The following is an 11,871-nucleotide window of genomic DNA, read 5'->3' on the forward strand; positions in this document are numbered from 1 at the left end:
GAGAGGGAGAGAGGGAGAGAGGGAGAGAGGGAGAGAGGGAGAGAGAGAAGGGTATACTCTAGCTGGTGCCCAATGGCTACATGAAGGTTTAAGTCCAGAACACGAGGAACATCTTAGAAAACTCTTGCAGACAATCCACCATCAGTCCAGGGCTGACCACGAAACCTACCTCCAGAGCTGGGGTCTGCCGCAAATTTGGAATCCAGAGACTTTACCATCAGTGGAACTAAAAACGCAAAAGTGAAGACGTCTGGAAGCAGGCAACCAAGGCAGTCAACAGAGGAATGCAAAAATGTTCGGAAAAAAGGATAGAAGATTCTGGAAAGGGATGAGGGTTCTGAATCCACCTACAGAACGCGACCAGGAAAGGAGGTGCCCATGTGTCTCAGGGAAAATCTATAGATGGAGGGAAGCCTGTGATCTGAGGCAGGACCGGGGGTGGCAATGAACCCAGGTGTTTGTCAGCCCAGCAGGACCCGGGTGCTGGGGCTGAGTGCTTAGGGGTACCGAACACAGTCACATCCTGGGCCAGTGAAAATGTCGCGCTTCAAAGAGCACATGAGTGTGTCCCAAATCATCCTTAAGTCAATGGAGAAAACACTGGCTAGAGCATCACGTGGACAGGTCCACAGGTCAGCCTCGTACTGTATTCCCAACACTGTCATCTCCCTGTCACCACAGAGGACAGACCGCCCCACGCCCCCACGGCCACGGCAGAGATGCCACCACTTACTGAGGATGTTTCCGCAACGAGCAACTATGCGCACTAGAAATACCCCCTGGGGACCCGCTATAAGCACAGCCAGGACACCTGGGGCCAGGGGATCGGAAACGCCTACTCTGTTAAGAGCTCCTGTGTTGCACTGTTTCCAAAAAGACATCAAAGTGAGGCAGCAGAAGCATGCGTCCTCTCGGGGAGGGTGCCTCAAAAGCAGCATCTCCCTCCCACCCAGAAAACCTTTCTGAAAAGGAGACAATTTCAGCATCGACTCACTGCGCCTCGCACACAGCGAAGGGGCTAAAACCCATCCCATTCCGTCTGAGGATAAAACGGCTCCATCATCAAGAGGTCTATATATCATGGACGCTGGAGAGGACGTGGAGAAAAGGGAGCCCTCCTACACTGTTGGTGGGAATGTAAGTTGGTGCAGCCACTATGGAGAACAGGATGGAGGTTCCTTAAAAAACTAAAAATTACCAGAGCTACCAGCTCCAGCAATCCCACTCCTGGGCATATATCTGGACAAAACTCTGGTTCGAAAAGACACACGCACCCCGATGTTCACAGCAGTGCTGTTTACAATAGCTAAGACATGGAAGCAACCTAAGTGTCCATCAAGAGAGGAACGGATAAACAAGATGTGGTACATATACACAATGGAATATTACTGAGACATAGAAAAAGAATGACATAACACCATTTGCAGCAAGATGGTTGGACCTAGAGGTGATCATACTGAGTGAAGTAAGTCACACAGAGAAAGACAAATACCATATGACGTCACGTCTACGTGGAATCTAGAAAAACAGTAGAGATGAACTTACGTGCAAAGCAGATACAGACACACAGAAGAAACTGATAGTTACCAAGGGGGGAAGGTCGGGGATGAATTGAGAGATTGGGATTGACACGTACACACTGCTATATTTAAAACGCATAACCAACGAGGACCTACTGTAGGGCACAGGGAACTCTACTTAATACTCTATAATGGCCTATACGGGAAAAGAATCTAAAAAAGGGTGCGTACATGTATCACTGATGCACTTTGCTGTACACATGAAACTAACATAACATTGTAAATCAACTCTACTCCAATAAAAATTTATTTTAAAAAAGAGCTCCTGAATTAAGTGATGCTGGAGCATTTGGGTAATTAGAAAACCACTGCATCTTTGGACCCCCTTCCTGGATGCTCACCAAAGCAAGGGCTTTGGAAGAAGGAGGCCCTTGAACAGGGACACGGGATGGGCAGCCTCCCGTACTCCCGTGGCACTTATGGAATCTGGGTCCATCACGTCCAACAGCCCTGCGAGCTCCCCCACCAGCAGAGGCGCCTTCCGCTCCCAAAGGCAGGAGGAGCGCCCCAGAAAGCACGACACAGCGGGCAACGGTTCCCTCGGGGAGACACAAACCCCGGGAGAGAAACAGAAGGCGCCGATGGTGGTCCACACATATCCACATCCAACCCTCCAAGGATAAAGGCACCCACGGTGAGTCACCGGTCTCCCAAGAGACACATCAGTCGCCTCTTCCTCGGAGGAAACGCCGAGCACATAAATAAGGAAAGTATTCGGGCATCTGCGCCCCTCCCCCGAGAACTGGGCCCCGAATCCCTGCTTTCTTGACCACCCTGTCGGTGCCAAGGCCATGGCGGCCACTGCCGGGAAGACTGGCTCTAAGTGTACCTGGTCCCTGGTTCTCCATGCTGACGTAGGATACAAATTAATGAACGAATGAAGAACTATACCGAAAACTGGGCTCCTACGTACCTGGCCAGGCAAGCATCTTTGTGATTTTTCAGGGTTACCACCGACATATTGATTTGGAGAGAAAAACATAATTTTTAGTAATTCTTGATCTTGAGAAATATATCCACGCGCGTTACGGGGACAACTCCTACAAGGCTAAAACTGAAGTCCTGAGGGCTGGTTACCAATCTACCCGAGTGCTGGCACACGGATGGGAAACGAGATAAATCAGTATGGATGTGAATAAATGATAAATATTGACCAGCTCGGCAGGACGCAGATCATTCTTGGGTTGGATAAATCCTCAGCTTCTCTCCTGAGTTCCCCACAGCCAGAGAGAGGCGGTCTGGTTCTATTTATGTCACGCTAGCGAGTGCAGAAATATTCCGCATCTGAAACACCAAACGTTTGCAAAATCCTGATGGCTCTCTTTAGGAATAAAATTTAGAAATGCAAAGCACGGAGTCTAGCTAGACGTGGCCCTTGGACGTCTTCTCTGTGGGACACAGCTGGGGCTGTTTTCCATGAGAGTTGATGGGTGAACAGGAGTTTGTCCTATTAACCCAACTCCTCCGAACCCATCACCTTGGGGCGGGGAGGGGGTCGGTAGTTAATATCCCAGAGGAGGGTCCCAGGCATATCGTTTTCAGAAACTCTGCAGACCCTCCTGGACACCAACAGTACCATCGACAGGGCTCCCCTCTGAGAAGTCCTGTAGTTGGGAAGCCCCGTGGCACCTGCTGACTCAGAATCTCCCCCATATCCGTCCCTTCAGAACTGTCGTTTGAACACAGCAAAGATAAACCCTGGTGTACAAACCAAGCCACGAGATGAATGAGAAGATCCTTCACTTCCCCCAAATCAGCTAAGTCTGCCCCGAGCCCCGGGCACACTGGGCTGGTAATGAATCCATTCTCAGTCTGGACTGGACCCTCCTGGCTAACCCCTGGCCCGAGAGGCATTTATCCCTGGAGCCGTCCACCCATCCTGGGTACCAGAGGGGGAAGCCCCTTCCTAAGTCCAGGGGGCGCCAACACTTCTGTGGTCCTGCGGCATCTCCAAGAGGCACAGAGGCTCTGCAAAGCAGGGATCCTCTTTCTGAGGGACCCGACAGCCTTCCTGCCCAGCACCGCGGGGAGTGGGCATCCATTATGCACACCAGTATAACCTCCGCCCCAGGGCACATCGTTCCTGGAAGTTTCTGTCTGAAGCCACAGAGGCTGTTACTTCCAAGTCCTACAGAACCGGGCTCCTCCCTACAGGGACCCAGATGGGGTTCCGAGAAGCACCGTCCTAAGTCCGCAGAAGAAACCCCCCCAGAGCCAAGAATGTGCCCAACCCGGCCAACATTTTGAAAGATAAAGGGTACCACACGACAGGAGTGAACACCACGTGTGATTTCAGCCAATCGTCCTGTAATAACTGGACTCCCATTTCCGACTCTGGGAAATGGCGTTCGGAGGAGTCCGGGCTGGGAAATCCCACGCGTGGCATTTAATTTAATCACACCTAATGATGCCGTCTTCTCTTTACACGACCCTGTGTCACGCTGTAAGAGGCATTTTCTAGGGTCAGGCATTTCACAGAATAAGTCTTTGTTTAACATTTGTCTCCTTGCCTAGAGAATGATTTGCATGAGGTCAAGGGCTCTTATCACTGTATGGTTCCTGCGTGTGAATCACCAAGAAGGTGGGTGTGGTGGACAGAATAATGTTCCCCAAAATGTTGTTCTACTCTGTAGAACCTGTGACTATGCCACCTGACCTGGCAAAAGGGAGTCTACAGATATGATTACATTAATGACCTTGACCTGGGGCGCTGACCCTGGGTGAGCCCAGTGTAATTTCACAGTCCTTTATAGCAGGGAGGCAGGGGGTCAGACTCAGAGAAGGAGGTGTGAGGACAGAGGCAGAGGTTGGAGGGAGAGGGCGATGTGACGGTGCTGTGGTGCTCGCTTCGAAGATGCAGGAAGGGGCCACGAGCTAAGGAATTTGGACAACAAAGCTGGGAACAGTAAGGAAATGGATTTTCCCAAGAGCCAGTGTCCTTTAGGGGCTCAGGAATCCCACACTGGTTCTGTCGCCTTGAGGTGTCTCTGGGGCACTGACCAAAAACAAGAGGTGCTGAGTTCAGCGGAAAGATCTGGATGAAGGAGTTAAATCTGGGCTGAAGGTCAGCCAACGTGCGGATGAGATTCTCTGAAGAAGAGAGAGGGTGTGAAAAGAGGTCCAGCAGCAAGCCTCCCCAGGTCCAAATGCAACTCTGTCCTGGTTTCCAGAGACACACTACCTTCCCGAGAGTCATGCATGTGGGGTTTAAAATCTGCAGAGAAAAGGAACACGGGACCACCGTACGATGACTGGAGTCATCTCAAAACTCAAGGGCACTACAGATAAATGCTGGAGACGGTGTGGAGAGAAGGGAACACTCCTACACTGTTAGTGGGGACGGAAGTTGGTGTAGCCACTATGCAGAACAGTATGGAGGGTCCTTAAAAAATTAAAATCGAGCTACCATATGATCCAGCAATCCCACTCCTGGGCATATATCCAGAGAAAACCATAATGTGAAAATATCCATGCACCCCAATGTTCACTGCAGCACTATTTACAGTAGCCAGGACATGGAAGCAACCTAAGTGTCCATGGACAGATGAACGGATAAAGAAGATGTGGCACACATATATAATGGGATATGACTCAGCCACAAAAAAGAATGAAATAATGCCATTTGCAGCAACATGGATAGACCTGGAGATGATCACACTAAGTGAACTAAGTCAGACAGAGAAAGACAAATGTCAAATGATAGCGCTTATATGTGGAATCTCAAAAATTATACAAATGAAGTTATTTATAAAACAGAAACAGACTCGCAGACATAGAGAACAAACTTATGGCTACCAAAGGAAAAAGGGTCGGGGGGAGGGATAAATTAGGAGTTTGGGATTGACAGATACACACTACTATATATAAAATAAATAAACAACAAGGACCTACTGTAGAGCACAGGAAACTGTATTCACCACCTTGTAATAACCTATAATGGAAAAGAATCTGAAATAGCACATATATATGTGTGTGTGTGTGTATCACTGAGTCACTTTGCTGTACACCTGAAACACAACATTGTAAATTAACTATACTTCACGTAAAAAAAAAAAAGAACGGTCAACAGAGCATTGTATATAAACTAAATAAAATTACTTAAAGTGCTTTCCCTTTAAAAACAACAACAACTTGGGCTTCCCTGGTGGCGCACTGGTTAAGAATCCGCCTGCCAATGCTGGGGACACGGGTTCGAGCCCTGGTCCGGGAAGATTCCACATGCCGCGGAGCAGCTAAGCCCGTGCGCCACAACTACTGGGGCTGCGCTCTAGAGCCCACAAGCCACAACTACTGAAGCCCATGCACGTAGAGCCCGTGCTCCACAGCAAGAGAAGCCACCGCAATGAGAAGCCCGTGCACCGCAATGAAGACCCGACGCAGCCAAAAATAAACAAATAAAATGAATAAATTTATTTTTTAAAAAGCCCCAGCAACTTAAGGGCGAGGGTGCATTATGGAAAACACATTGGTAGGTCTTGCCTACGGTATTCTCCCCAGAGCTCTCTCCACTGCGGCAAATATTTCTCACTAAAATTCTGTTGACCCAAAGCAGAGATCCGTTGGAGAAAGGCATCAGATTTGAGATGCATAATTTCCCCTACTTCCTGGCAGATGGAAGGCTGTACTGAACCTGCAGAAAAGACCCTCAGTGGATATTCAGTTCTGTTGTGCCTGTGTCTGTAAAATGTCAGGAATCCTACACGATGGCAGCATACGGGGCACGCGCTGCCGTCACTGATTCCTGAGGGTGTTAGATTTAACGTGGGAAGAAGATGTGTGGCTCCACACGTCTCCACGGCCCCTCCATGTAACTCACCGGTACGTGTGGCAACTTATAATGTTTTCTTTCTAATCAAGGAGGACACAGATAAACACCCACCAAAGGAACCCCACCCCAGGGCTGAGGATCCCGAGTGGCCATGTCCTTGGAAAGCATTTATTTCTGCAAAGAGGTCTAAGGCATAATCATTTTGGCGAACTTGAAAAATACCAACCGAGCGTACGTTAAATTCATTCTGAACCTTCCCAGAAGAGCTGCCAGCATTAACGACACGCAGAGTACTTTGCCGGGCTAAGTAGAGGGAAATGGTATTAGTTGTAGGTGGTTCATAGGTACCCACACATCAGGAATAAAGACACAGACCTACTAGAGAATGGACTTGAGGATACGGGGAGGGGGAAGGGTAAGCTGTGACAAAGCGAGAGAATGGCATGGACATACATACACTACCAAACGTAAGGTAGATAGCTAGTGGGAAGCAGCCGCATAGCACAGGGAGATCAGCTCGGTGCTTTGTGACCGCCTGGAGGGGTGGGATAGGGAGAGTGGGAGGGAGGGAGACGCAAGAGGGAGGGGATATGAGGATATATTTATATGTATAGCTGATTCTCTTTGTTATAAAGCAGAAACTAACACACCATTGTAAAGCAATTATACTCCAATAAAGATGTAAAAAAAAAAGCCACAGATGCATACGTGTAGCTTTGGAGACACAGTTTATATCCCGTGCATTTCCCTTAAGTGGGAATTTCTAATTAAACAAGTGGATTGAACAGCAGTATCTCTATCTGACCCTGACCGCCAACCCCATTAGTATTACGGGAGAAAGATAGAATACGCAAGACAAAGAGAAAGGTGAGGAAATGACAACAAGCAGATCTCGGGAGCCAGAATCAGATGGACAGTGTCACGGCCTCAAGAGGGGGAACGACGCTCCCTCGCCTTGAGATGTGTCCACACATCCTAATCCCCGGCACTGCGCGTAGGGTCCCTCCGAAAAAGGGGCACCAGCAGAAGGGACTTCCGAGAAGGGATTAGCTTAAGGATGTTTAGATGCGAAAATGACCCTGGATTATCCAGGGGCGGCTCAGTATAATCACAGGGTCCTAGTTTTCTCTGCCATCCAAAATACGAATAATTTGGGACTTCCCTGGCAGTCCAGTGGTTAGGACTCAGCGCTTTCACTGCCGTGGCCCTGGGTTCAATCCCTGGTCGGAGAACTAAGATCCCACAAGCCACGGGGCGTGACCAAAATAAATAAATGAATCCATAAAATTGCTTAAAAACACTGGAAAAGAGAAAATCTTAGAAACAGAATAAAAGACATTAAAAAAAACCAAAATACAAATAATTTGACAAATGTTTTATCTACTTGGGAAAAAAGTACAGTGGCTGTAACTCACTTTTATGTCGATTCCTTCTACTGTTTTAATTAATTAATTAAATTATTTTTGGCCACGCTGTGCGGCATGCGGGATCTCAGTTCCCCGACCAGGGATTGAACCCGTGCCCCCTGCATTGGGAGCACAGAGCGTTAATCACTGGACCGCCAGGGAAGTCTCTACTGTATCAATTTAACTATTTACCTCCTTTGGATTCTCCAAGTCTGAAAGCAAATTCAGACTTGAATTTAAATTCTACCAGCACAAATGTTTTCCAGGAGGCTTACAATAGTTTTCGTTCTCTACATTTATTGTTTGGAGAAGTTAATCATTGTGTTTCTCTGTGGAGAGTTTGGATGAACTTGTATGAAACAAGGTGACTGTAGCAGCGGAAGAGAGAAAGAGGCAGGGAAAAGGGCAGGGAAGGGAGAAAGCAGACGTGTTTCCAACGCTCTTAAGAGCTCAGCGTGGCTGACAACAGGGCTCTGGGTGGTCCGTGGCCAGGAGGTGGGTGGAAGGCAGGGGGAGGGGAGATGTGGACTCCACAGGTACGTTTGAAGAGTGCTGGCTGTAAGGATGACGTCAAGAGACAGTTGGGCGTGACGGTCTGGAGCCCAGATGACGATTGTCATGGAAACACACTGAGGCTTTAATAAAATAACCCTTGTGAAAACACCCAGCCCTTTGCATGTCCCTCATACATCTTAGCCCAAGTGGACCTGTCCAAGTTATCAAATCCACAGGACACATCATCACACTTTACATCATTTCAAAGCAACATCCTAAAATTGATTATTCTGATAACGAAAGCCAAACACATCAGTAGAACCAAGCAGTGGCAATCATTGCAACATATATTTCCTTGGGAATCCCGCTTTCCCAAGGGACCGCTAGAGCTTGCGTCTGTGTCTTAATTAACCTCTGGATTTCACCAGAACTCACCGTTATTGACCAGTACGTGGAGTGGGATTTTCTTCATCTTGAACCTCTGGACGAACTGCTGAATGGACCTCATGGACGCCAGGTCACAATACAGAAATTCCACTGGAGAAAGACAAAAATGCGTGGTTATCCTCCTATTTACCACAGATGCTAAGACGATTTCTAAAGAGGTTAACTTCTATCCCTCCTGGGAAGTAACACCGGATTAGAGTAAAGAGGAAGGTCCATTGTGGGCAACATACGCTAAGAAGACCCTCTATGAGTTACGTCCTTGACGATGCCCTCTTTTTGAGTGTGGGTGGGACTGTGTCCTCTTATACGGCAAACATTCTGGGATGCCACCCCTATGACTGTATTTCATTACACAATATTCCCTCTTGCAAGCAGACTAGAGGAAGAGAGATTCTCCTGCTTTTCTGCAAGAAGTAAGTTGCCTCGTTGGGAGAGGGCCATGGGGCAAGACCCTCAGGGCAGCCCCTGGGAGCTGAGAACAGCTCCCACTCAAGAGCCAGCAGGACAGTCAGAACCTCAGACCTACAACCTCAAAGGACTGAGTTCATCCAACAACCATGTGAGCTCAGAAGACGATCCTGCGGTCCAGAAGGTAACTTAGGCCAGACAACCCTTCTGAGTGGAAGGCAGTTTTCTGGGTCATTCTGCAGCAGTGTGGTCCTTGCACTGCCGCAGCTGGCTCTGCTGAAGGATCGCTTTGGGTCTCCCCAGGCCCAGCTCCTGGTAAGATGCTCACAGGGATATCCGTGGTCCCAGGACCCAGGAACAGAGGGGAGTACGGCTTCCACATCCTAAGGACCAGCACCTACGGTGCCATACATCTCAGGGGGGAGACATGCCTGCAGGGTTTTGTTGGTTTGCGGTTTCTGTAGGAAGTTTTAAATATAATTACACCTGAGAGTCAGCAAAAGTACTCGCTGGGGAAGGTAAATATTTTGCAACACATATGTTAGTGTTCACTCAGAAGAGACATTTTAAGATAATCTTGAGCACGGAGAATGGAACCTATGCGGGCCAAGTCACACAGCCACTGAGGACAAGCGAGTGTATACGTTTATTAAAGTATTTTCCCTAAAAATTTATAGGGGGAGTCGGGGTGGGCATGCTCCTGGATCAGAGTTACTCAGCGTGGCCTATGGACGGGCACCATCCTGTGATCTGTTGGTTACGAGTCTGCCAGGGGACACGTTCAGAAATCGAGGATGCGTTTAGAAATTTAAAAAAAAAAAAAAATCAACAGTCATTTTATGTTTGCTGAATCCAGTGGAAAAAAAAAAGCGACACTGGGCACTATCGTTTTGCATGTTTCTTACATGTATTTTTTTCTCGTAATTCCTTTCTATTGTCTCCAATGGCATCAGGCTGTGACAGACTGGGGACAAGGGAGCTTTGCCACAGGGCGTTTGGAAGTTCTGCTCTAGAACACGGTGCCATCTGGACAGGCATTCCTGACACACTGTTCTAACTTTCGCCTGAAACACTCCCAAGAATGTAAAAAAAAAAAAAAAAAAAAGGAAAACTCACATTACTGCTAATAACTCGAACCCACGGTAAAAGGATGGGTGGACCCACACGCTCGGCTTCCAGAAACAGAGCACTGTTACTGGATCTTCGAAATGTCAGAAGATGAGTTTTCCCTGCTCCTTGGGGGAAAAGGGTCAGAAATGACCAGAAACATGAGGACTGACGTTCTAAGTTGAGAGCGCTGCCTTGTGAAGGAGCTACTGGGTTTTGCTTTTCTGCCCATTCTTGTCATTAGCACCCACTTTCTACATCCTTTGAGGAGCTGGCCCCCACCCCTCACCTCTACAACAGCATCACCGGCAGGATGATGGGGCGACACTGCACAGGGAATATGAGCCCTCAAATCAAGCCCTACTGCTGAGAGGGGCAGACTGTTCCCTGCAGACCAGGAGGCTTTAAGGGCTCCATCCCTGAGAAAAGAAACGCCCAAGACAAGTTGCAAACTGTGAGGTCTGCCCCCCATCGAGCCGAAGTACCAGGATCGATCACTGACAGGATACGGGGACTCATGCATGTTAGGGGCTCACCTAAAACCCAAGTAGGGGCTGCATCCCCCCAACAACGCACATGGTGAGAGGGACAGGGGTAATTGACACAGCAGGGCTCCTGGCAGGGAGAAGGAGACACAAGTGACATTCTTCATTTTACCTGGGGTGCCATCACGAACACCTTCACTTCTATCTGGATAATTAGAGACATGAAGGTTGTGATATTTTGAGAATGGTCAAGAGACCCGTAGGAAGTAAGAACTAGAACGTCTGCCATGCAGAGGACTGGAACACAGGAGGTATAGCAGTTGTCCGGGTAGCAAAACAGGAAACCCAGGAAGCAGGTAGGGGTGCACTTCGAAAGAGTGAGCGTGAACCCCAAGGGGGCTGGTCAGGATGCAAAACCAAGATGGTAGCCTCGTATGGGAAGACCACACTCAGAGTTCTCTTGGATATTTCATTACAGAGCTTTTTAAAGCAGGGATTGAAAATTAAAAGGCTGCAAAGTATCAGGCAAACAAGGAGAAATCAAGCAGGGCTGGCCCTACTGACATAAGGTGGAGATGATTCGGAACTAAAATATTAATGGGGCAACGTGGATCGTTATCTGTGGGTCCAACGCCCAGTCAATCTGAAGTCACATGCCATGTTCTCAGAATAACACAATATCGCAGTCTGTTTCTCAGGAACTCTTGGGAATGCGGGGAGAAGTGGACAGAACCAAAATGGTTATGGGAGAAATGAGTGTATGTCTTTGAGCATCTGACAGATCGATAGACAAAAAAAAAGAACACAGAAACAAAGACCCAGAGAAGACTGTGGATAATATATCTGACAAGGTTGAAAATACAAATTTACAAATAGGGACGAGTCTATCGTAGGAAGAAGATTTTAAAATGATAGGTGTGTGCTTCCCACGATATTAATATGCTAGATTTACAAGTCAAATATGAACATCTCAAGGAAATGAATGCTTTTCTGAGAAAAATGCTGATTGTTACGACCTAATCAAGGAAATTAGGACTGATCAGAGCAACAAATATGGGAGAAAGAGAAAAATTAATGAAAGAATGACATCCAGAAAAGGCGGGGACAGTGTCCATGGTATTTTAGCAAATTCTGTCTGAGTTTCAAAAAACAGATAATCCCACCTCTGCTGACTG

General features: G+C 47.8%; 1 protein-coding gene across 1 annotated transcript in view; it reads right to left on the reverse strand.

Annotated features, from left to right (window-relative positions):
- The window catches only part of DHRSX (dehydrogenase/reductase X-linked), a 195,340-nt gene that overhangs the window by 44,225 nt on the left and 139,244 nt on the right, over positions 1-11,871 (reverse strand). The window contains exon 4 of the mRNA XM_024756275.1: positions 8,685-8,786. Coding sequence (XP_024612043.1) covers positions 8,685-8,786 — 102 coding nt within the window. The remainder of the gene's footprint in view (positions 1-8,684; positions 8,787-11,871) is intronic.

The sequence above is a fragment of the Neophocaena asiaeorientalis genome, unplaced genomic scaffold (assembly GCF_003031525.2).
Source record: "Neophocaena asiaeorientalis asiaeorientalis breed wild unplaced genomic scaffold, Neophocaena_asiaeorientalis_V1.1 scaffold69, whole genome shotgun sequence".
Taxonomy (NCBI): domain Eukaryota; kingdom Metazoa; phylum Chordata; class Mammalia; order Artiodactyla; family Phocoenidae; genus Neophocaena; species Neophocaena asiaeorientalis.